This window comes from Piliocolobus tephrosceles, chromosome 16, assembly GCF_002776525.5.
Source record: "Piliocolobus tephrosceles isolate RC106 chromosome 16, ASM277652v3, whole genome shotgun sequence".
NCBI classification, from domain to species: domain Eukaryota; kingdom Metazoa; phylum Chordata; class Mammalia; order Primates; family Cercopithecidae; genus Piliocolobus; species Piliocolobus tephrosceles.
In genome coordinates this window covers 2798607-2823473 of record NC_045449.1, presented here as the reverse complement: position 1 = coordinate 2823473, position 24867 = coordinate 2798607, and the positions used below count along the sequence as shown (strand labels likewise).

General features: G+C 50.5%; 1 protein-coding gene across 4 annotated transcripts in view; it reads right to left on the bottom strand.

Moving 5' to 3' along the window:
* Positions 1-24867, bottom strand: part of RAP1GAP2 (RAP1 GTPase activating protein 2) — a 238936-nt gene that overhangs the window by 52410 nt on the left and 161659 nt on the right. For 2 of the 4 annotated variants that reach the window (XM_026449610.1, XM_026449609.2), the window contains exons 1-2: positions 16669-17030; positions 976-1011 (exon numbers count right to left, since the gene is read on the bottom strand). In XM_026449610.1, the coding sequence (XP_026305395.1) occupies positions 976-1011; positions 16669-16692 (60 nt within the window). In that variant the 5' untranslated portion in view covers positions 16693-17030. Of the gene's footprint in view, positions 1-975; positions 1012-16668; positions 17031-24867 lie in introns of those variants that run through there. The other 2 variants (XM_026449613.1, XM_026449608.2) reach the window with 1 other exon arrangement.

Below are 24867 nucleotides of genomic sequence, written 5' to 3'. Positions count from 1 at the left end.
AAAAAAAAAAAAAAAAAAAAAAAAACAGAATCTTCCTCCCTTGAGCCTGGAGCACCTACCTAGGGTAAAACGTATCATGACATAATGGCTGGACTCCCTGGCTCTGAAGCCACTTTTGAGCCACGTGCCCTTTGAGTGCTGCCTTTAATCGTTCTGTGCCTCAATTTTCTCACTTGTCCCTATGGGGATAATAATAATAATAATACACCTACTTCCGAAGGCCTCAGCAGGAAGAAATGACGCCTGTCAAACTCTGAGCCCAGCAAAGTGCTTGAGCTACAGGTGGATTATCAGCAGCATCATCCCACTCTTCCTGCCCATGTCCATGAACCCTTCTGGGCCTCTGCACGTACTCTGCAGGGCAGCGGCTCTTACCTGGGAGCCCTGACCCTGGTGAGGAATAGCAAAGAACCCCCAAACCCACACCACACACCGACTTTTATATAGTGTCTACCGAGTACTTACACCGATTATCTTGTTTCACCCCAACCACCATGTAAGTAGGTGCTTTCCTTCTTATTTTTTTATGGAGGCTTAGGACAGGCAAGGAACTGGGACTAGTAAGTGTCCGGTGCAGGATTTGAACTCAGGCCGGCCTCCCACCCCACCCCTCTGCCTCCCCAGGCGAGATGATTCCCCCAAGAAGCAGCTCGTTCTTTCAGGCCTTCTTTCTGGCTCATTCCAGGAACAACGGACCCTTCAAACCCTCCTCCACATCCACAGGGCTTATGGCCTCCCCAGCTGCCCTGCTGGGGAAGTTCTGCTTTTTATCCTCCCTGTCCCTCCACAAGAGTCTTCCCAAAGTGCTCAAGAGTAAAATGGCCTCAGGTTGCCGGGGCTAAGGGGATGTAATTGTCTCTTCTCTGCCCCTCCCTCCAGGGCACCCGGCTTCTGCCCGTGGGTTCTGCCTGGTCCCTACGCCACCCACATCTGGGGCTGGGCTTCTTCCCCACTGCGGTGGGGGTACGTACTCACCTGCATTTTCTCCAGCATCTCAAAGAACTCCGACGACTGAAAGACAAAAGCAGGGGACAGAAAGACAGGGATCAGCCAGGAGGTCCACCACAAAAGCCTCTTCCTCACCAACTATCAGGAAGCTGAGCCTGGGGCTTCTCCAGGAACAAAATTCACTTGGATCAACAGAGAAGATAATTTGATTTTGCCTTTGCAGGGCTAGAGGGCCGAACACCCCATACAACAAGAGAGAGGCGAAGGTACGCCTGGGCTGGCAAAGGAACGGTGCTGGGGGAGCAGACACTCGGCCTCTGTTAAGGAAAGAGGACTGCGGGGCCCTGGGAAAAGCCAAATTACGCAAACGCCTGTCATCCTCGGGATTCAGCCTCTGGCAGGAGCCATGTTTAGGATGTTTTCAACCCAAAAATGGGGCCGAGGTGTCCAACACAAGCGGCGTTCCAGACCCTTTACAGAAAACCAACCAGTCAAAGCAGAGCCGCTGTGGCCAGAACAGCCGGGGAAGGTGGAGGGAGGGCCTGCCATGCCACCTCTGCCTCTGCCTGCCTGGTCCCCTGCCCCCAAGCCACCACTTTAGGACCCTAAAACTGGTAAAGCAAAGCCTGGACCGAGGCCTCCAGGGGCCTAGAGGGGCTATTTTTTTTCTTTTTTTTTTTTTTTTTTGAGACAGAGTCTCGCTCTGTCGCCCAGGCTGGAGTACAGTGGCGCAATCTCAGCTCACTGCAACCTCCGCCTCCCGGGTTGAAGCGATTATCCTGCCTCAGCCTCCTGAGTAGCTGGGATTACAGGCGCCTGCCACCACACCCAGCTAATTTTTGTATTTTTAGTAGAGACATGGTTTCACCATGTTGGCCAGGCTGGTCTCGAACTCCTGACCTCGGGTGATCCACCCACCTAAGCCTCCCAAAGTGCTGGGATTACAGGCGTGAGCTACTACGCCCAGCCTAGATGGGTTATTTTTTAAATCCCAATTGCACTTGTCCAAACCTTTAATCTACTTTGGTGCCACCCTGGTGTATCCGGGAAAAACGAAAAGGAGAAAAGGGAAGTGGAATGGAAGCTTGAGGGGCTGGCAGCTCTACCCCAACAAAACACGCAGAGGCCACCCCACTTCCCATCCCCTGAAAACAGCTACCCTTCCTCAGACTAACGTCACTGCCCACGTCTGCACCGGGAAGCTAATGAGTGCCCAGAACAGACAGTCCCCAGTGAAAACGAGAGAAGAGAAAGCAGGGACGAGGAACACTGTGTGTGTGTGTGTGTGTCCTCGGTTCTTCTTCAGACAGAGGTGGGGCCTCCAAGCACTCTCCCCTACCTCTGCAGGCACCCGTGGGCCAGAACTGCCTGGAGCTCCCATTGCTCCCAGAATTCCCAGAACCGCCCTGGGAAGGAGCCTGGAGAAGTCCCTGGAGAGAGCCAGTCCTGCTGTGGACTCCAAACAACCTCTGTCAGGTCAAAGCCAGCGTGTCAGAGGCAAAAAGCCTCTGACCTACCAGCAGTTCAGGATCTGGCATCTAGAAACCCCGTGTATGAATGCACAGAGGTGGGCTTAGGGCACCCACATCCAACTCCCTCGACCAGAAGGGAGCTGCCAAACGTCCGGATGCAAACCTCCTCTTCCAACTTGCTCAGGTGCACGTGCACCACCCACGCGGGGCATTCTTACCATCTCCAGGCTTAGGAGACCAGGATTACCAGACGTAAAGAGCTTATACCAATCAATAAGGATAGAAAGATGAACAGGAGGAGGATAATGGAACAGAAACAATCAACATGTTAAATACACAGACCTCTGACCCGCAATTCCACATCTAACAATCCATCCTCTAACACGCTTGCAATGTACACAGACAGGCTCAAATGTTCACTGCAGCATTGTTTCTAACAGTAAAAAATAAAAACAACTTCAACGTTTGCAGAAAATTGGTTGAAAGAAGCTACATTCACAGAATAAAATACAAGTACTATAAACTATAGGTCAGTAAATTAGGTAACATCAATGAAATCAACAAATTCCTAGAAAAACACAACCTATCACAACTGACTCAGTAAGAAACAGAAAATCTAAAGACATGTAACAAATAAAAAGATCAAATGAACGATTAAAAAAAAAACGACGCACAAAGAAAAGCCCAGACCCAGATGGCTTCATTTGTAAATTCTACCAAACGTTTACAGAAAAGTGAAGACGAATTCCTCATACTTACTCTCAAGAAAGTCAAAAGAAAGCCCACAGAATGGTAGAAAATATTTGCAAATCATATATCTGATCAAGGACAGGTCTCTACAAAAACCAATTCTTACAACTCAGTAAGAAAAAGACAATTCCATTTAAAAATGGGCAAAGGGTCTAAATATACATATCCCCAGAGAAGACATACAAAGGAACGATACGTACATGAAAAGACACTCAAGCCATTAGTCATCAGGAAATACAAATCAAAACCACGAGATACCACTCATACCACTAACGTAGCTATGATCGAAAACCAGAATATCACAGATGTGAGCAAGGACATGGAGAAATCAGATCCCTCATCTGTTGCTGGTGGGAATGTCAAACAGTACAGCCATTGTGGAAAATAATTTCACAATTTCTTAAAAAGTTCTGCACGGAATTATGACCACATGACCCAGCAATTCGATCCCTAGGAACATACACAAAAGAATCGGAAGCAGGTACTCAAGCAAATACTTGTACACAAACATTCATAACTGCAGTATTCACTCTTGCCAAACGGTGGGTACAACCCAAATGGCCATCAACTGACGAATAAACAAAATATGCTATATCCCTACGATGGAATAATATTCAGCCATGAAAAATAACATACTGATTCATGCCACAACACTGCTGACCCTTGAATGCATTACACCAAATGAAAAAAGGTAGAGATAGGGCCAGGCGCGGTGGCTCACGCCTGTAATCCCAGCACTTTGGGAGGCCGAAGTAGGCGGATCACGAGGTCAGGAGATCGAGACCATCCTGGCTAACACGGTAAAACTCTGTCTCTACTAAAAATATAAAACAATTAGCCAGGCGTAGTGGCAGGCGCCTGTAGTCCCAGCTACTCTGGAGGCTGAGGCAGGAGAATGACATGAACCCAGGAGGCGGAGCTTGCAGTGAGCCGAGATCACGCCACTGCACTCCAGCCTGGGCGACAGAGCAAGACTCTGTCTCAAAAAAACAAAAAAAGGCAAAAGGTAGAGATAAAAGACCATGATTCCATTTTTATCAAATGTCCAGAGTATGCAACCTCATAGAGACAGAAAGAAGATTAGGGATTTCTTAGGCTGAGGAGGATGGGGGGGTTGGAAGGTGATAGCCAAAAGGTACGGATTTCATTTCAAAGCAATAAAAAGGTTCTAAAACTGATTATGATGGTGGTTGCACAGCTCCATGAATACCTCCAAAAACCACTGAATTGTACACTTTGTTTTATTTTTTATTTTTTGAGATGGAGTTTTGCTCTCTTCGCCCGGGCTAGATATGTATAATGGCGTGATCTCGGCTCACTGCAACCTACACCTCCCAGGTTCAAGCGATTCTCCTGCCTCAGCCTCCCAAGTAGATGGGATTACAGGCGTGCGCCCCCACATCCAGCTAATTTTTGTATTTTTGGTAGAGACTGGGTTTCACCATGTTGGCCAGGCTGATCTCGAACTCCTGACCTCAGGTGATCTGCCCGCCTCCGCCTCCCAAAGTGCTGGGATGACAGGCGTGAGCCACCATGCTCAGCCAAATTGTACACTTTAAATGGGTGATTTTATGATATGCGAATTATATCTCAATAAAGCTGTTCAAAAAAACTATGCAATCATTCAAAAAGACAGCAACAGATTTATGTTGCTTACATATGACACTCTCCAAGATATATTAAGTTGAGGGGTGGAGGAAATCAGAGACAATACATTGAATATAATCCCAATTTTATAAAAACAGCCAGGCACGGTGGTTCACACCTGTAATTCTAACTACATAGGAGGCTGAGGCAGGAGGGTCACTAGAGCCCAGGAGTTCAAGGCTGCAGTGAGCTATGATCATGACACTGTACTCTACCCTGGGTGACACATTTCTTAAAAAAAAAAAAAAGACACCATAAAGCTACCTATATTATGTATGCATATAAATTCATAGAAAATGATCTGGAAGACTATACCTCAAAGTATCCAAAAGCCATTACATCAATAAATGAGGGGTCTGGTGCGGTGGCTCACACCTATAATCCCAGCACTTTGGGAGGCTGAGGTGGGTGGATTACTTGAGCCCAGGAGTTTGAGACCAGCCTGGCCAACATAGTGAAACCCCGTCTCTACTAAAAACACAAAAATTAGCTGGGCGTGGTGGTGCACACCTGTAATCCCAGCACTTTGGGAGGCTGAGGTGGGCGGATTAGTTGGGCCTAGTGAAACCCCATCTCTACTAAAAATATAAAAATTAGCTGGGCGTGGGGGCGCACACCTGTAATCCCAGCTACTCGGGAGGCTGAGGCATGAGAATCGCTTGAACCCAAGGGGCGGAGGCTGCAGTGAGCCGAGATCCCTCCACTGCACTCCAGCCTGAGTGACAGAGCGAGACTGTCTCAAAAGAAAAAAAGAAAAGAAAAGAAAACAAAAATGTGCAAAGGACATGAACAAATGATTAAAGAACACACATGAAATGACCAATGAACACATGAAAACAAGCCCAACCTCTCTAGTTACAAAAGAAATTAAGATCACAGTAAGATAACATCTTTCACTATCAGATCAACCAGTGTTGGCAAGGATATGTGGCAGGAACATATCGCTGGCAGGAAAGAGAAACGGTCCAGCCACGGTGTCCAGTCTGCAGGCCCAGGCTGCAGGAGCTGTGGGTGAGTGCATACTGGATACAGCTTTCCTAAAGGCATCATGTGTCCAAAACTTTTAAAATATCCACGTCCTTTGGTCCAATAAACCCACTCTAAGGAATGTACCCTAGAACAATATCCGGGCCATGCCACAAGAACACACATGCAAGGATGTTTGCCCCAGCACTGTTTATGGGCCAAAAAGTGTGAGCGATGGGGGAAGTACCCAGCTGTGAGAAGAGAAGTAAGTAAGGCACAGGAGCACACTTATACAATAAAGTACCACAAGAGGAGCTGTGTTCATGATGCTACTGCAAAGATTCACAATGCATGGCTAAGTGAGAAAAACAGGGTTTTGAACAAGATGATCCCATTGTTTCCATTAAACAGAATGTGTTTGTGCATAGAGGTGCAGGACTGCATCTGAGGGCGTGTATCACCCCCACGGAGAAAAATATCCTGAAGGATACACAACAAAATGAGGCTGAAGGTACGGATGATTTTTCCCTTTTTGCTTTTCAGTATTTATTTTATTTATTTATTTTTTTTTTTTCTGAGACGGAGTCTCACTCTGTCGCCCAGGCTGGTGTGCGATGGCACGATCTCAGTTCATTGCAACCTCCACCTCCTGGGTTCAAGCGATGCTCCTGCCTCAGCCTCCCAAGTACCTGGGACTACAGGCGCCTACCACCATGCCCAGTTAATTTTTGTATGTTTAGTAGAGACAGGGTTTTACCATGTTGGCCAGGCTGGTCTTGAACTCCTGACCTCAGATGATCCGCCTGCCTCGGCCTCCCCAAGTGCTGGGATTACAGGCGTGAGCCACTGCACCCGGCCTAGGTTTCACATCTTTTTATTTTGGTTTGCTTTTGAGACAGGGTCTCACTCTGTCACCCAGGCTGGAGTGCGGTGGCATAATCACAGCTCACTGCAGCCTCGACCTCCTGGGCTCAAGCGATCCTCCCACCCCAGCCTCCCAAGTAGCAGGGACTACAAGCACCCGCCACCACACCCAGCCAATTTTTGTATTTTTAGTAGAAACAGGGTTTCATCATGTTGCCCAGGCTGGTTTTGAACTCCTGAGCTCAAGCGATCCTCCTGCCTCAGCCTCCCAAAGTGCTGGGATTACAGGCGTGAACCACCGCACCCAACAAGTTCCACCTCTTGAAGAGAGAAGCATCGAAGAATCTGTGGACACATCTGAAAACCAAAATGTCAATGAAGGCTTTTTGCAAGACATGAGATCCCAGACAGACCTTAGAGGATCAAGAGAGGTGGGTAAGGAGGGTGTGGCAGCAGGAACTGTATGGGCAAAGGCAGAAAAGAGAATCCGTTTGGCACACAGTCAATGAAGAGTTAGTGGATCAGCCCAGCTGGCTGGAGGCCTCTGGGTCAGACATCCTGAAGATCAGATGGGAGACCAAAGCTGAGGCCGGGGCCTGAGAGATGCTGAACACCAGAACTCAGCCTTCGGCTGCAAGGCGGTGCAGAGCAATTTAGGTTTAGGTGCAGCAGAAACACACAGGAGGCAGCAGAGCCTGGTGGTCGAAGCCCAGGTCTGAGGAGTGGGCAAACTGCTACTGCCCACTGTGGTGCATGAGGCATGTTAACTTCTCTTCATTCCTCTCTTAAGTTCCTCACCTGAAAATTGAAGCAGGCCGGGCGCGGTGGCTCACGCCTGTAATCCCGACACTTGGGGTGGCCGAGGCAGGCAGATCATTTGAGGTCAGAAGTTCAAGACCAGCCTGGCTAACATGGTGAAACCCTGTCTCTACTAAACATAGAAAAATTAGCTGGGCGTGGTGGCAGGCGCCTGTCATCCCAGCTACTTGGGAGGCTGAAGCAAGAGAATTGCTTGAGCCTCAGACGCGGAAGTTGCAGTGAGCTGAGATCGCGTCATTGCACTTCAGATTGAGTGACAGAGTGAGATCCTGTCTCAAAAAAAAAAAAAAAAAATTGAATCAAATAGTCCCTGACTTTAGTGCTCTTAGGCAGATGAGGTGAGAACAGGTGTAAGAAGTGCCCAGCCAGGGCCTGATCTGTGTGAATGCCCAGTAAATAGCAGCTCCGAGAAGGAGCTATTGGAAAGCTCCGTCTGGAAGGATGCTTTGTCCTGTTGGAGGTGGTCTAGCAGTTTCAAGATGGTGTTTCTCGATTCCATCGGTCTTCCCAGAGAGAGTATGTTCAGATGACTGTTAGAAATGAGTCTGGCTGGGCGCGTTGGCTCACACCTGTAATCCCAACACCTTGGGAGGCCAAGGCAGGAGGATCACCTGAGGCCGGGAGGTTGAGACCAGCCTGGCCAACATGGTGAAACTGTGCCTCTATCAAAAATACAAAAATTACGGCTGGGCATGGTGGTTCATGCCTATAATCCCAGCACTAAGGGAGGCCAAGGCAGGTGGATTACCTGAGGTCAGGAGTTCAGGAGCAGCCTGACTAGTATGGCGAAACCCTGTCTCTACTAAAAATACAAAAATTAGCTGGGCATGGTGGCACACACCTGTAGTCCTAGCTACTTGGGAAGCTGAGACAGAACTGCTTGAACTCAGGAGGCAGAGGTTGCAGCAAGCTGAGATCGCACCACAGCACTCCCGTCTGGGTGACAGAGCGAGCAAGACTCCATCTCAAAAAGAAAAACAAAAATATACAAAAATTAGCCAGGCGTGGTGGCACGAGCCTGTGATCTCAGCTACTTGGGAGGCTGAGGCAGCAGAATCGCTGGAACTCAGGAGGCGGAGGTTGCAGTGAGGCAAGATTGTGCCACTGCACTCCAGCCTGGGTGACAGAGCAAGACTCCATCTCAAAAAAAAAAAAAAAAAAAAAGAAGAAGAAGAAGAAAAGAAAAGAAATGGGTCGGAATGAAGATGCCCCATGGCCTGGGGCTGGCACAGGTGGTGAGAAGGGCTATGATTCAGCCTCAGCCATGAGCAATGTGCTGGCTGGATGACCCCTGCATGGACAGTGCCCAGCAGCTGAAATGAGCCAGTGGCAGCATGGCCTCGGCTGGGCTGGCCCCGCGTCTCAGTGACTTGCTGCACTTTCCAATGGGACACTTGGCAGGGAGTGAGTCTCCTTTTCCACCTAGAAGCAGCATGACTCAGGCCAGCCGGGAACAGCAGCTCAGGCTTTCCGACACACCCTCGTCCACACACCGTGAAATGGCTGCGTACAGCCAAGGGCACACAGCAGGCACTCAGTTAATGCTTAGGGCACACAACAGGCACTCAGTTAATGCTTAGGGCACACAGCAGGCACTCAGTTAATGCTCAGGGCACACAGCAGGCACTCAGTTAATGCTCAGGGCACACAGTAGGCACTCAGTTAATGCTCAGGGCACACAGCAGGCACTCAGTTAATGCTTAGGGCACACAGTAGGCACTCAGTTAATGCTCAGGGCATACAGCAGACACTCAGTTAATGCTTAGGGCACACAGCAGGCACTCAGTTAATGCTCACTGACTCACTGGCATTGCCCCAGAGACTAAAGTTCTGCCCGGGGCAGCCTTCGGAAGGGATCTCCCTCCACCAGGAAGCCAGCCACTGGATTTTCACAGAGGCATGTCATTGGGTCTCCTCATCAATAGCAGCGTCCATGCAGCTGTCCAATGTATTAGCAGCAGCAGTTCTTGCCATCCAAATCGGAGCAGTGGCCAGCATTTCCCCGTGGACTCTGCGTTCACAGCCAGTCAATAGATAACCACGCAGGACCAGCACTCAGCCAAGGAACTCTGCCTGGGCCCCGGGTTCTACCCCTGTCCCCGCTGCCTCCCGATACAGAAACAGCCTGGTCTTCCTTCAGAAAGACAGAGAGAGTCCTTGGGGAGGAGGATGCTGGAGGAGATCCCAGGTAGCAGGGGCAGACGTGAACAAGAACCACAAGAAGCAATTTCGGCTTGGGAAATCTTGAGGAATCTTTCCCAGTGCCCCTGCTTGCCAGTTCTGGTGCCAGCCCACTGCCCAGGCAGCAAAGCAGCAGAAGTGATGGGAAAAGATAATGCTCATGTGAGTCCAGGACCCCCTCTCTCCATCTCACCACCCTGTGCCCTCCCTGCCTCCCCCTGGTCCACAGCAGCTCTACACACGGGCACGGCTTCTCCTGCAGACAGGCAGCCACCTGTTCCTTCCCTCTTGCTGCACCCCAGCTCGTGAGACCCCCGCCCCTGCAACACTCTTGCCTCTCCCTCCTCTCTGACCCTGGCTGGAGAGGTGACACTCACCGGCCCCACCTGCAGCGTGCTGGGTCCCTGCTGGGCTACCTGCCCTGGCCCTGGGCTCCTCTCCTCTGCTTCTGGAGGTGGGAGTGTGTTTATACGTCAGCAGCCTTGCTAAAAACCCTGCTCCTGGGAGGCACCACACACCCATGCTCATAGAACGACGCTGTCTGAGTGCCTGCGCCTTTGCGTGGGGCTGAAAACAGGACTGCTAATTCGCAGGACTGTGGCAGGGCCACACAGGCCAGCGTGTGCAGAGCCTGGCACACAGGTCGCTCAATGAGCCCTCTTAATCGCCTCTTCACCCCCGTCCACCCCAATCCAGGACACACAGAGGGGGCAAGGCCACATCAACAGCAAACGAGAAACATTACCAGAAGACAAGGATGGAGGAGAAGGGGTTTTGCACCTCCGTGGGTCCCAGGAAAATGGGGGGGAGATGCGGGCCAGAAAGTGCTGGGGGGAGAAGAAAACAGGTCAGAGTGAGTTTCTCATCCCGATGGAGAGGGAAGACGTGACCAAGGAAAAGGATGTCTGCACAGTTCTCTACACCCATTTCTGGAAAGCTGGGGGAACTGGGCACGCCCTGGGAGTGGGTTGGCATGTGTCCCATGTTGTCTGAGCACTGAGCATGCCACACTGCCCAGCTCCGCCACTGGCCCAGCAGTCCCCATCTGCAGGGCAAGCAGGATGAGAACCAGCTGGCCACCAGGCTGGCTGCAGAACAGAAGGTCCTCGAGGCAGAGCTCTTTGTTTGCTGTGATCCTCGTCGTCTCCCTGTACTATTAACAGAACTGCCTAGCACACAGTAGATGCTCAATAAACATTTGCTAGATGAATGACTAAGTTTTCTGCTAAGCAAGATGCAACAAAGCAGGCAGTGGAAGCCGAGTCTTGGCCTGGGAGTGGCCAGGGCGGGCTTCTCGGGATGGCTAGAGTCAGGGCTGGACGGGCCAGTGTTACTGCTGTTAAGAGCTGTCTGTGCTCTGGCCACAGACTGCATCCCTCACCCTGGATGACCAACCCTATGCCCAGCAGGTGCCCCCAATAATGAACTATCCTCCAGAATCAGGTCCTGTTCCAACCAAGTCTTCCCCCAAATCCCCCGCCAAGCCACCTTCTTGCTCCTCTTTCCCTTCTCTGGTCTCCCCTTTCCACCAACTCCTGCCGCTCACGGCTCCTCTGATGCCAGGGCGTTTCAGAGGTGCCATTTCACTGTGTCACTGGGGCCAGGAGCCTGCGATGGCTCTCTGTTATGCGTGGCCGTGGTAATACCACAGAATCACCCAGCGGCTGGTTAAAACACAGTTTCTGGCCGGGCACGGTGGTTCACGCCTGTAATCCCAGCACTTTGGGAGGCCAACGTGGGCGGATCACCTGGGGTCGGGAGTTCCAGACCAGCCTGACCAACATGGAGAAACCCCGTCTCTACTAAAAACACAAAAATTAGCCGGGCGTGGTGGTAGGCGCCTATAATCCCAGCTACTTGGGGGGCTGAGGCAGGAGAATCGCTTGAACCCAGGGCGGGTAGAGGTTGCAGTGAGCTAAGATCACGCCACTGCACTCCAGCCCGGGTGAAGGAGTGAAACTCTGTCTCAAAAAAAAAAAAAAAGTTTCCTAGGCCCCACCCCTGGAGCTTCTGATTCTTGACCAGAGAACGTGCGTTTCTAACAAGTTCCCAAGTGAACAGCCTTTGAGAACCACCGACCTATGGGGTTAACCATGTGGAATGCCGGTGCTGTGTGGGAGGGACCATCTCTGAGCAGAGATGCCAGAGCAGAGACGTGGCAAGGTGGGGAAGGGTAGGAAGATGGTTGCGTTTTTATAGGACATCTTAAATTAGGCAGACTCATATTTAAATTCTAAGAAAGGACTAGAAGATGCAAATGACTTCAGGCACGAGGCAAGCAAAACCCAAACAGCGACGGGAGAAGGAAAGAGATGGAATCCGTAGTAATTAAAAACCTCCCAACAAAGAACGGTCCAGGGCCAGATGGCTTCATAGTGAAGCCGACCAAACACTTAAAGAAGAATTAACACCAGTCCTTCTCACACTCTTCCAAAAATAGAAGACGAGGAAACACTTCCTAACTCATCCTATGAGGCCAGCGTTATCAAAGTGACACAAAGGAACCACAGAAAACTACAGGCCAATATCTTTATGGATAGAGTCGGAAATCCTCAACAAAACACCAGCAAACCAAATCCGACGACATACTGTTATATTCCATGACAAAGTGGGATTTATCCTAGGAATGCAAGCTTGGTTCAATACAAGAAAATCAATGTAATAGGCCGGGTGCGGTGGCTCACACCTGTAATCCCAGCACTTTGGGAGGCAGAGGCAGGAGGATCACTTGAGGTCAGGAGTTCAAGACCAGCCTGGCCAACATGGTAAAACCCCGTCTCTACCAAAATTCAAAAGTTAGCCGGGTGTGGTGGCACGTGCCTATAATCCCAGCTACTTGGGAGGCTGAGGCAGGAGAATCACTTGAACCCAGGAGGCGGAGGTTTCAGTGAGCCAAGATTGCGCCACTGCACTCCAGCCTGGGAAACAGAGCAAGACTCCATCTCAAAAAAGAAGGAAATCAATGTAATATATCACATCAACAGGATGAAGAAGAAAAAAACATGATTATCTCAATTGATACAGAAAAAGCACTTGACAAAGGCTAATATCCTTTCATGATATAAACACTCAGAAAACTAGGAATAAAAGGGAACTTCTCTGACATAAAAGGCATTAAAAAGAAATAGCTAACATCATACTCCATGATGAAAAACTAAAAGCTTTCCCCTCAAGATGAAGTAGCAACAAAACAAGGAAACTCACTGTCACCACTACCATTCGGCGTACTAAAAGTACTAGCCAGAACAAAGAAATAAAAGGTATCTACCATGGAAAGGAAACAGTAAAACTATCTCTATTTTCAGATAAGATGTTCCTACATAAAAAAACCTCACAGATTGCACACACACACACACACACACAAAACCTACTAGAGCTGATAAAGGAAGTCTGCAAAATTGCAAAGTACAAAAATCAGTTGTGTTTCTATATACCAGCAATGAACAATCAGAAAGAAACAATCAGAAAAGATAAACAATAAAAATAATAAGTAAAAATAAACAATTGGAAAGAAAATTCAGAAAACAATTCCATTTTAAAATAGCATTAGGCCAGGCATGGTGGCTCACGCCTGTAATTCCAGCACTTTGGGAGGCCGAGGCGGACAGATCACGAGGTCAGGAGATCGAGACTGTCCTGGCTAACACGGTGAAACCCCGTCTCTACTAAAAACACAAAAAATTAGCCAGGCGTGGTGGTGGGCGCCTGTAGTCCCAGCTACTCTGGAGGCTAAGGCAGGAGAATGGCATGAACCTGGGAGGCGGAGCTTGCAGTGAGCCAAAATCCAGCCACTGCACTCCAGCCTGGGCGACAGAGCAAGACTCTGTCTCAAAAAATAATAATACAATAAAATAAAATAGCATTAAAAATAATAAAATACCTAGGAACAAATTTAACCAAATGCTGGCACACTAAACACTATAAAACACTGCTGAAAGAAATTAAAGAAGACATAAATAAATGGAATGACATCCCCTGTTCAGCGATTGGAAGATTTAATACTGCTAAGAAGGTAGTACCATTCAAAGTGAGCTACCTATCTAACGCAATCTCTATCAGAATCCTAGCTGGATTTTTTGAAGAAATTGAAAAGCTGATCCTACATTTGATAAGGAAATTCCATCCAGAATACTCAAAATCTTCTTAAAGAGGAAGGTCAAAGGTAGAGAACTCCTATTTCCCAATTTCAATACTTACTATAAAGCTACAGTGATCAAAACCGTGTGGTCCTGGCCTAAAACCAGGCATTTGAACCAACACAGTAGAATTAAGAGAACAGAGATAAACCCACACATCTATGGCCAACTGTGTTTTGACAGGATTGCCAAGACCAATCCTAGGGAAAGAATGGTCTTTTCAACAAATGGAGCTGCAAAACAACTGGATATCCACACGCAAAGAATGAAGTTGGTAGTTCTTTTTTTAATGTTTTTAATTTTTTGAGCAATCTCTCTGCTGTTTCACATAGCGACTGCACCAATTTACATTTCTACTAACAGTGTTACAAGAGTTCCCATTTCTCCATATCCTCACCGACGCTTGTTATCTTTTGTGGTTTGGGTTTTTTTTTTCGGTTTTGTTTTGTTTTCAGACAGAGTCTGGCTCTGTCGCCAGGCTAGAGTGCAGTGGTGCAATCTGGGCTCATTGCAACCTCCGTCTCCTGGGTTCAAGCAACTCTCCTGCCTCAGCCGCCTGAGTAGCTGGGATTACAGGTGCATGCACCACCACACCTGGCTAATTTTTTGTGTTTTAGTAGAGACAGGGTTTCACCATGTTGGGCAGGGTGGTCTTGAACTCCTGACCTCAAGTGATCTGCCCGCCTTGGCCAACCAAAGTGCTGGGATTACAGGCATGAACCACCACACCTGGCCTAGTTACAAAATATTTTTATCATCCCCAAATAAGTACCCCTTTAAGCAGTTACTCCCCACTTTCTCTTCCCCCTAAGCCCCTGGCAATCACGAATCTGTTTTCTATCTTTATAGATTTACCCATCCTAGCTATTTTATAGAAATAGAATTATTATGCTTCTGCACAGCAAAGGAAACAATCAACAGGGTGAAAAGGCAGCCTACAGAATGGGAGGAAATATTTGCAAACCATATATCAGATAAGGGGTCAATTTTTAAAATGTATAAAGAACTCCTACAGCTCCATAATAAAAAAGCCTCAGCTGATTTAAGAAGGACACTAAAGAGGCAGGTGCGGTGGCTCAAGCCTGTAATCCCAGCACTTTGGGAGGTTGAAGCAGGCAGATCATCTGAAGTCAGGAGTTCAAGACCAGCCTGGCCAACATGGTGAAGCCCTGTCTCTACTAAAAATACAAAAATTAACTGGGCATAGTTGTGGACACCTGTAATCTCAGCTGCTTGGGAGGCTGAGGCAGGAGAATCGCTTAAACCCGGGAGGCGGATGAGGCAGTGAGTCGAGATGGTGCCACTGCACTCCAGCCTGGGTGACAGAGCGAGTCTCTGTGTCCAAAAAACAAAAACAAAACAAAACAAAAAATGTGTACTAAAGACTTGAATAGACACTTCTCCAAAGAAGACATATGAGTGGTCAACAGGTATATGAGAGGGTCGTTAATCATCAGGGGAATGCAGATGAAAACCACAGTGATATATCACCTCACACCTGTTAGGATGGCTAGTATCAAAGCCACAGAAGAGGCTGCGTGCGGTGTCTCATGCCTGTAATCCCACCACTTTGGGAGGCCGAGGCGGGCGGATCATGAGGTCAGATCATGAACTCTACTAATAATATAAAAACTAGCCAGGCGTGGGTGGTGAGCGCCTGTAATCCCAGCTACTCAGGAGGCTGAGACAGGAGGATCGCTTGAACCTGGGAGGCGGCCACTATTTACTTATCTCTCACTAAGCTGTCAAGCAGAAATGCAAGCTCAGTGTTTGTTGCTGAAGTGTTCAAGATAAGCCAGAAATCCAAGATAAGCCAGATTTTTGTGGGAGTCTCCCAATTTTTGTACCTGGTTGACATAAAATTTTAAAAACTCTCTACTCTGCCACTATCCACACCCTGCCAGGGTCCAGAGAGGCTGGGCCATTTCTGTCTGGTCACAAGGTCCCTGGTCCCCTCACGGCATCCTGGAGCCCACGGTGGTGCAGCCTGAGATTGGGGAACTCCTTGGTCCAACCTTACAAACAAATGTCCTGTCACTGTCCTGTCATTCCCCACACTCCTCCCTGAGTGTTCACTCTCGAGAAAAAGATCTTTTTTCCCTAAAGAAAAACATGACACAGCCAAGGAGGGAGAAGAAAGGCAAGAACACAGCCAGTCCCGGGCTGGCGGCAGGCAGGGGAATGAGGAAGAGCCTCACGGTCCCCACCTGGCCAAGTCCGCCTGGGTCCCCCATGTTCACCAGGAGGAGGCACACAGGGCCTGCCAAAGCTGGAACAGGGGTCTGCAGAGCCTGCAGGGACAGTGTGGCTTGGCAGCAGAGGACCACGACTCACACTCTCCTCGCTGGGCCTCACACTAACCACACTCTGAGGCTCTGTGACAGGACACAGGATTCCCAGAACCACAGCCCAAAGAAGAGAGGGCGGGACCCGCAGCCTGGCCAGCTCCAAGCGTCCAGGCCAGGTGGCAGCCCAGCTGAGGAGTCCCTCCCTCTCTCGCCCTGGAAACTCCCACCTGGGCATAGCCTTCGGCTGGCCGTGGGTCCCCTCGGGCCCTGGCAGGGAGCCGAGAACGCTTCCCAGAGAAGCACAGAAGTGAGTTTTCTCCAGCCCTCTGCAAGGACCCACCTCGAATCTCCAAGCCAGGGAGGAAAGGCCCGGGTGCTGAGTCTGTCCCCTGCCCTCCACGTCCCCCACCCAGAGGCCCCTCTGTCCCTGGTCTCCGTTCCTCCTTCCCCTGAGCGAAGGGAGGCTTCCATGACCCATGGCAGGCAAACAGCCGCTCGGGGCTCCCTGCCAGGTGACAAAAGGAGAGGCTCTGTTCCCCACCCCCTCCAGGCAGCAGGGCCCGGACGGACAACCCTCCACAGCCCAGGGACACTCACGAAAATGTACTTTAAGAAATCCATCTTCCGCCAGGGCCTGTGTCCTGAGAGTCGGGGTCCTGCTGCCTTAGCACCACTGCAGCTGCTGCTACCACCACGGCAGCAGCTGCTGCTGACGCTGGACAACTTCCTTCAGATCAAACAAGGAACTACAGGACTTGGGCATCCGCCCGAAGCTGTTCGTCCACACTGACTAGCGCTGACCTTTGACCTGTCCTCTGCCGTGGGTGTTCTTCTGGGGAACCCAGGGCTGCTGGAGCTGCCACACGTCTTATGTCACAAGGGCAAAGGGGTCCGCTCCAAGAGCGAGGCCCCATGCCAGCAGGTGATGGGTGGACGCCCACTGGGGCCTAGGAAGGTAAAGGGGTGAGAAGCCTCCTCCCTCCATCCCTGGCCCGAGTTCTCAACACCGCTGGTCTGCGAGGTCAGACGGAAGGCAGGACTGGGACACAGGAAACCAGCAGCAGTGTCAGGCCTGAAGGAGACGCCGGGTCTAGTGTGTTAGGAGACTCCAGCAGGTCGGCCGGGCGTGGTGGCTCACGCCTGTCATCCCAGAACTTTGGGAGGCCGAGGTGGGCGGATCACGAGGTCAGGAGATCGAGACCATCCTGGCTAACATGGTGAAACCCCGTCTCTACTAAAAATACAAAAAAAACTAGCTGGCCGTGGCGGCGCCTGTAGTTCCAGCTACTCGGGAGGCTGAGGCAGGAGAATGGTATGAACCCGGGAGGCAGAGCTTGCAGTGAGCCGAGATCGCACCACTGCACTCCAGCCTGGGTGACAGAGCGAGACTTCGTCTCAAAAAAAAAAAAAAAAAGGAAACTCCAGCAGGTTCCACTTGATGGGGGCCTCAATTTTCCCTTCTTTGAACTGGGAAGCCCTCTCTGTGCAAGAAAAATAAAAACAAGTAAAAGAGAGACCAGTGCCTGCATCTTTAGAGGCATTCCCATGCACCTCACAGAACCTAAGAGGTATGCAGAAAGAGCTAAAAGGCACAGTGGCTCACGCCTGTCATCCCAGCACTTTGGGAGGCCAAGGTCGGTGGATCACCTCAGGTCAGGAGTTCAAAACCAGCCTGGCCAACATGGTGAAACCCCGTCTCTACTAAAAATACAAAAATTAGCTGGGTGTGGTGGCGGGTGCCTGTCATCCCAGCTACTCAGGAGACTGAGGCAGAGGGTCACTGGAACCCCAGAGGCAGAGGTTGCAGTGAGCCGAGATGGTGCCGCTGCACTCCACCCTGGGGGGCGGAGGGGGGTTCTGTTTCGTCTCAAAAAAAAAAAAAAAAAAAAAAGAGTAAGTGGTGGCTTGGAGGACTGGAAAGGGGTGTGCAGAGGCATAGGGAACTGTTTTCTTTGAGGAACAGCCTGCTTTTTTTTTTTTTTTTGACTGTTTTTGAGATGGAGTTTCACTCTTGTTGCCCAGGCTGGAATACAATGGCATGATCTCACTGCAACCTCTGCCTCCCAGGTTCAAGAGATTCTCCTGCCTCAGCCTCCTGAGTGGCTGGGATTACAGGCGCCCGTCACTATACCCAGCTAGTTTTTGTATTTTTAGTAGACATGGAGTTTCACCATGTTGACCAGGCTGATCTCGAACTCCTGACCTCAGGTGATCCACCTGCCAAAGTGCTGGGATTACAGGCGTAAGCCACCGCGCCCAGCCAGATATTTATTTTTTTTATCCAAGATGTTTTCTGTAGGTTTTGTGTGTGTGTTACTCTGTTTTAAAAACAATAATAACATGGTTTAAATAAAGATAGCAGTGCTCATGCCCTGTAATTATCTTACCAAAAAATAGAAATAAAAATAAATATAGCAAATGGCTGGGGGAGACACACCATGAGCTCAGGGTGCAGAGGCACCTGGTGCTGCGGGGAAGGAGGAGCCAGCTCCGGCTCAGCCCAGGCTCCCCTGGCTCTCACAGTCTCCTTCCAACACTAACAACACGTCACGCTCCAAACCCATCCAGGGCCCTCGGTTCTGTTCCAGCTTTGGGAGGAAAGCAAGGTCTCCAGCTTGGAAGGAAAGGAATGAATTTTTTAAACCCTCAAAACAAGGCAGTGTGGTGTGGGAGAAATAGCCCCAGACCTAGTGTGAGGCAGACAAGCTACTGGCTCGTGGCTCTGCTGCTGACAAGCTGCGTGGGCTGGTCACTCAGCCTCTGAGCCTCAGTTTCTATATCTATAAAATGCGAGAAATATAACCCACTCTGCAAAGTGGCTACAGAATAGGACACGACGTACGTGCTGTGTCCAGAGCAAGGTGAGACACAAAATGTCCTCTGTCGATGGCAATTGTGACGATCATCGATCCTTCCTCCCAGCCCTGGCTCCGTGCGTGCTCCCTGCTCCTGCCCAGCCTGCTGCCAGACACAAAGCCTGTCTCCTCTCTCCAGCAAAGCCCTATCCTGTGCTTGCTCCAGCTCTAGAACCTCACAGCCTTCCAAGGAAGAACAGAGGCCAGGAAATGTCTCCAGGGGCTAGGGGAAGACACAGCTTAATCCAGGCCAGGCAGAGAAGACCTTGGCACGGGTCCATCCCCGGGGGCTTGAAATGATGCTGGAGGTCACGGGATAAGGGAGGAGAGGAGCGTATCTCTAGAATGTGAACTGGGCCACCTCCCTCCTTTGGAAGCTCCATGTGCTAGAGGGACCCCTAGCTGAAGACAGGCCTGGCAATGTCCCTTCCAACTCAAAATTCTGACATAAAAGACCATCTTGGAGAAGCGATATTGTCAAGTTCATGAGCCTCACTGCCCCTACTGAGCCCTTCTCTCTCTTCCTGGAAAAAGGGACCCAGGATAAGGCTGGTGCATCCTCTACATCCTTCCAGCTCCCTCCTGCATGTGCTGCTGGCCTGGCTCATCTCCACTCCTACTCAGAGCCAGTGAGTCATTCAGCACAGTGTCCCCCACCACACCCTGCCATGCCCATTCCTGCAGCCCCAGCCTCAGGAACGTGGCATGCCCCGAGCTGGAAGGGCATGCCATATCCAGAACACTTCTGCAACCCCCTTGGCCACAGCATCCCAGGGTCTAGAAAACCAAGGATCCAAGCTCCTGCCTCTTTACAGGAATGCATACAGAAGGAGCAAGGAAGAAGAGAGATGGAGAACCAACTTACTGATCTCCTCCGGGCCAGGCACTGGCTAGAGCTGGAGACCCAAGGAAGATCACCCTCAGTCCCTCTCCTCTTTCTCACTCCACTTTATTTGCTAGACTCCTACTTGGCCTTTAGGTCTTAACTTGGAGGTCACCTCCTCCAGGAAGCCCTCTTGGTCGTCACCCTCCTCCCTGTCCCAAGGTGGTACTCCCGCCCTACACATGCCCTATCCAATCACTTATCTCTCAGCCTTAAAACTTCCTGTTTAATTGTCTGTTTCCCCCATGTCATCTGTAATCCCAGCACCTGGCACACAGGTAGCTGAATGAATAACTGAATAAAGGAACTGACTTCAGTCTGGTGACTATGACCATCATAGAAGCAAATAATTACAATCCAGAAAACGAGGAGCAAGGAGCATGGGTAAATCCCACGCCTGCCCGGGCGCACAGAGGAGTGGGCAACGGCTCTCCTGCAAGGAAGGGGGTCCTGCAAGGAAGGACCTGGGAGGACTTCCCAGAATTATTCCCTCTGTTTTGGAGATAAAGCCATGGAGGTAAAAAGGAAGTCAGGTCTGCCTCTAAGGGTACACAGTGATAGAGCAAGACTCAGTATCAAGGCCCAGGACCCATTCCTACCACCTCCCATTTGACCCTCACGATCATCCATTTTGGCGCACCAGGGGAGGGTAACTAAAGCTCAGAGAGGTTACCTGGCCTGCTGAAGGTCACACAGCCTGTTAACAGCACAGCCAAGTGTTCTGAGCGAAAAGACATTCAAGGCAGGGAGGAAGGAGAGGAAGAGGAAGGAAGAAGGTGAGTGCATTTGTCCGTGTTAACCTCAGAGGCCGCAAAGGAGAATCTGGCTGGCGGAGAAGGCCCACGGCCCCTGGCAGGGTCATGAGCAGAGAGCAGTGTGGCCACACTCTGACATCCTCTCCAGGGCCAGGGGAGGGCCCGAGCCAAGAGAGGGAGTCCCAGAGGCAACCAAGCAAAGAAGAAGTCATGAAGGCCAGCGAGACAAATAGTACCTAGGAGGCAAAACTGGCCACCAGCCACTGGAGGTGGAGACAGGGAGAGGAGATGGCGGTCTGCACACATTTCCCCACTGTCATGTTCCTCCTGAACCTCTGAATGAGACCTCTCTTCTCTGGAAACCAGAAACCCCACTATTAAGGATGCCCAGCCGTGATCATTCCTTTATAAAATACCCCGGCTGGAGCAAGCCCGCCAGATCGGCCGCCTTTCCTTCCTTGCTTGTGGTTTTTCGTCAGCAGCTGTAGTCCGGTGAAGAGAGCATGGCACCGAGAATCAGACAGACCAGCCTCCGAATCCCAGCCTGGCCACCGGCCAGCTGTGAGGCCTCGTGCCTCACTTGCCTCCTTTGTGACACTGGGGTAATGATCCCCAGCCTCCGGCACTTCCAGAGATCAAATGAGACCACAAATGGGAACGTGCTTGACATTGCACCAGCGACCGACCAACAAATGTCTGTCGGCTCTGCATGTATTGGATTTATAGAATCAATTTCAGGATGGGGGCAGGGGGGTGACATTTATTGAGCTCTCACTCTGTCAGACCCTTGACTAAAGATGTGGGACGTTCTTTTGTTTGTGTGTGTGTGTGTGACAGAGAGAGAGAGAGAGAGAGACAGAGACAGAGTTTCACTCTTGTCGCCCAGGCTGGAGTGCAATGGCACAATCTCAGCTCACTGCAACCTCCACCTACCAGGTTCAAGCAATTCTCCTGCCTCAGCCTCCCAAGTAGGTGCGATTACAGGCACCTGCCACCACACCCAGCTAATTTTTTGTATTTAGTAGAGACAGGGTTTCACCATGTTGCTCAGGCTGGTCTTGAACTCCTGATCTCAGGTGATCCACCTGCCACGGCCTCCCAAAGTGCTGGGATTACAGGTGTGAGCCACTGCGCCTGGCCTGACTACGTTCTCTTATCTGATCCTCACAACCACCTGTGAGGCAACCACTATCATTACAACCACTCTGTCGTTGAGAAAACTGAGGCTGAGAGTTAAATATCTAGAACAACAGGCAATGCAAACCCGTAGTCAGCCTCCAGGGTCCAAGTTTGGAGCCTCCACACTCAGAGCTCGGGTGTGTTGTCTAAATCAGCTGGTTGATACAGATGGAACAGGATGCTGAGAGACCAAATCCCACCCGTCTTCCCTAAAGCTTTTCTGAAGCCCCTCAGCCGGAATTCCCGTGGCCCTTGAGCCGGTTTTGGTAGGCGTCATATTCTGTTTCACACGAATAGCTAAGACTGACCATTCCTCTACATTGCACACCTTGCAGGCAGAAGCCATGTTTACACACACCACGGTTGTGCACACACCAGATTTCATCAACTCTAAAAGGACATCCACCGTAAGGTACACATTATTTTGTGCTCCACTAAGAAAGCAAAAATGTTTCCAATTACCCATTAGGGTGTGCTTTTGCTTATGACATGCCTCCTGATTTCAGAGTTGTTAAATGAGAAGGAAGAAAGTGTCTCAGAAGCAATGAAATACAGTAGTAGACACTCAGTAACGATTTGTACTCAGTAATTATTTCTTGGGGTAATGGAAAGAACACTGCATTTGTAAATCTCAAGACTCAGGTTTGTGTCTTACCCACTGGCTAAAAGGACTATTTCATTTTCTCCTCTGCACAATGTGGAAATCATTCTTCTCTTCTGCAAGAACCAGAAGGGTTCAAGAAAGTGCTTTGTAAGGCTGAGGGCCGTGGCTCACGCCCCAGCACTTTGGGAGGCCGAGGTGGGCGGACCATCTAAGGTCAGGAGTTCAAGACCAGCCTGGTCAACATGGTGAAACCCTATCTCTACAAAAACACAAAAATTAGCCGAGCATGGTGGCGCATGCCTGTAGTCCCAGCTACTCAGAAGCCTGAGGCAGGAGAATCACTTGAACCCGGGAGGCGGAGGTTGCAGTGAGCCGAGATCGCACCATCGCACTCCAGCCTGGGTGACGGAGCGAGACTCTGTCTCAAAAAAAAAAAAGTGCTTTGTAAACAGTCAAGTACTGAACCAACCTAAAGTACAAACAGCATAAAGACGAGGCATGGATGACAGATGCCATCCGTGGCTACGAGCAAAGTCAGGTGACCCTGTGGGTATTTGCAAGAGGCTCTGTAAGAACGTGGCTGCCTTGGGGTAATCGGCCCCATTTTTCCAGGAGACAACTGGAGCTCCTGCTTCCAAGCTGCCCGCGCTGGTTAAGGCGCAAGGTTCCTACGCCACAGAGACTCTCGGAGGCAGGCTTTGCAGCGTCAGCTGGCCGAGCTCCTGGTCCTGTTCCGGTCCTCTACCTGAAACTTCCCAGTCTTCCCCCAAAGTGGGGCTCGGCTCCAGGTCTAAGCCTCTTGGTGGGGGAACTGGAAAAAAGCAGCTCTGGAAATCTCATCAGGTTATTCAAGACTGACCTTGCCAGGTCTGTAACAGGGTCAACCAGAGAGTTAGGCATTCTAGGAGGGGCAACAGCCCAGGCAAAGGCTTAGAGGCAGGAAAGCGAGCAGGGGGCTGGTTTGGCATCGGTCTCCCCAGCAGCCACAGCTGTGGCCCGTCTTCTCCGCCGTGTCTCTCTCTCTGAAGAATGGGAATAAAGAGACCCCCAGGCTGAGAGGGTGGGAGAAAAGGGAGATTTTGGCCTCCCGGAAAATCTCTGCTTCCCTCCAAGCTTCCTTGTCCCTGGAAAATGCAAAGTGCGTGGGCTCTGCAGCTTGTGCCCTCTCCTAACTGGTCCTGGCAGGCAGGTGTCTGGCTGTGTCAGCGGCACGGCTGGCCCCCTCCCTCACTCCGCGGTGGTCTCTGCCCCCCAGGCAAAGTTCCTCTCTACACCAGGCACTTTCCAACTTGCTCACCCGCCCACACAAGTCCATTTCCTTCCACTTGCCCTTCTCTCTTCCCGCCCTCTCCTGCCCACTGTCTGGCTGGCTGGCTCATGGAGGAGGGAAACCACAGCCATTGCTGCCCTGCACGTGGGGACACTGGGCCTCCTCCCCTCCGCCAAGCAAGTGTTGAGAACCAGGCACTCCAGATCCCGCAATCCCAGCCTCGACCTGTGCCTGGAGGAGGAAAGGGGCTAAAGAAGCTTCTGGGTTTGCCCATCCAGAAGGAACACGTCACAGACCAGATGTGGAACCTGCACCCTGCACCCTGCCCGCGGTCCCCGCTCTCCTTTTTTTTTTTTTTTTTTTTTTTTTTTTTGAGACGGAGTCTCGCTCTGTCGCCCAGGCTGGAGTGCAGTGGCGCGATCTCGGCTCACTGCAAGCTCCACCTCCCGGGTTCACACCATTCTCCTGCCTCAGCCTCCGGAGTAGCTGGGACTACAGGCGCCCACCACCTCGCCCGGCTAATTTTGTTGTATTTTTAGTAGAGACTGGGTTTCACCATGTTGGTCAGGCTGGTCTCGAACGCCTGACTCTTTACCTCAGAAGCTGTCTCCTGTCTGAGCTCCCCTTCCATCTCCCCACCCCTCTGGACAGAGTCCAGCAACATCTCAGGGGACCATGAACTCAGCAGCCACAGAGGAGGGTGGCCTAGTCCTGCCAGTAACTTGGCTAGGACCCACAGCTCACTTCATGCATCTCCAGAATGAAGATTCTCTATCTATTCTCACGGTCCAACTCACTCCCAGGGCTGTGCAGATCAGACTGAACAAAAAGTTGCAACCCTGCTGCTCTCATTGTATTTTTAAAAAATAATAACAAATAGGCCAGGTGCGGGGACTCACGCTTGTAATCCCAGCACTTTGGGGGGCCGAGGCAGGCGGGTCACAAGGTCAGGAGATCGAGACCATCCTGGCTAACATGGTGAAACCCTGTCTCTACTAAAAATGCAAAAAAAAAAAAAAAATTAGCCGAGCGTGGTGGCGGACGCCTGTGGTCCCAGCTACTCAAGAGGCTGAGATAGGAGAATGGTGTGAACCCGGGAGGCAGAGCTTGCAGTGAGCCGAGATCGTGCCACTGCACTCCAGCCTGGGTGACAGAGCAAGACTCCGTTTCAAAAAAATATATAAATAAATAATAAATAATAAAAAGGATGCAACCTCACAGAATTTTCTTTCTTTTTTTTTTTTTTTTTT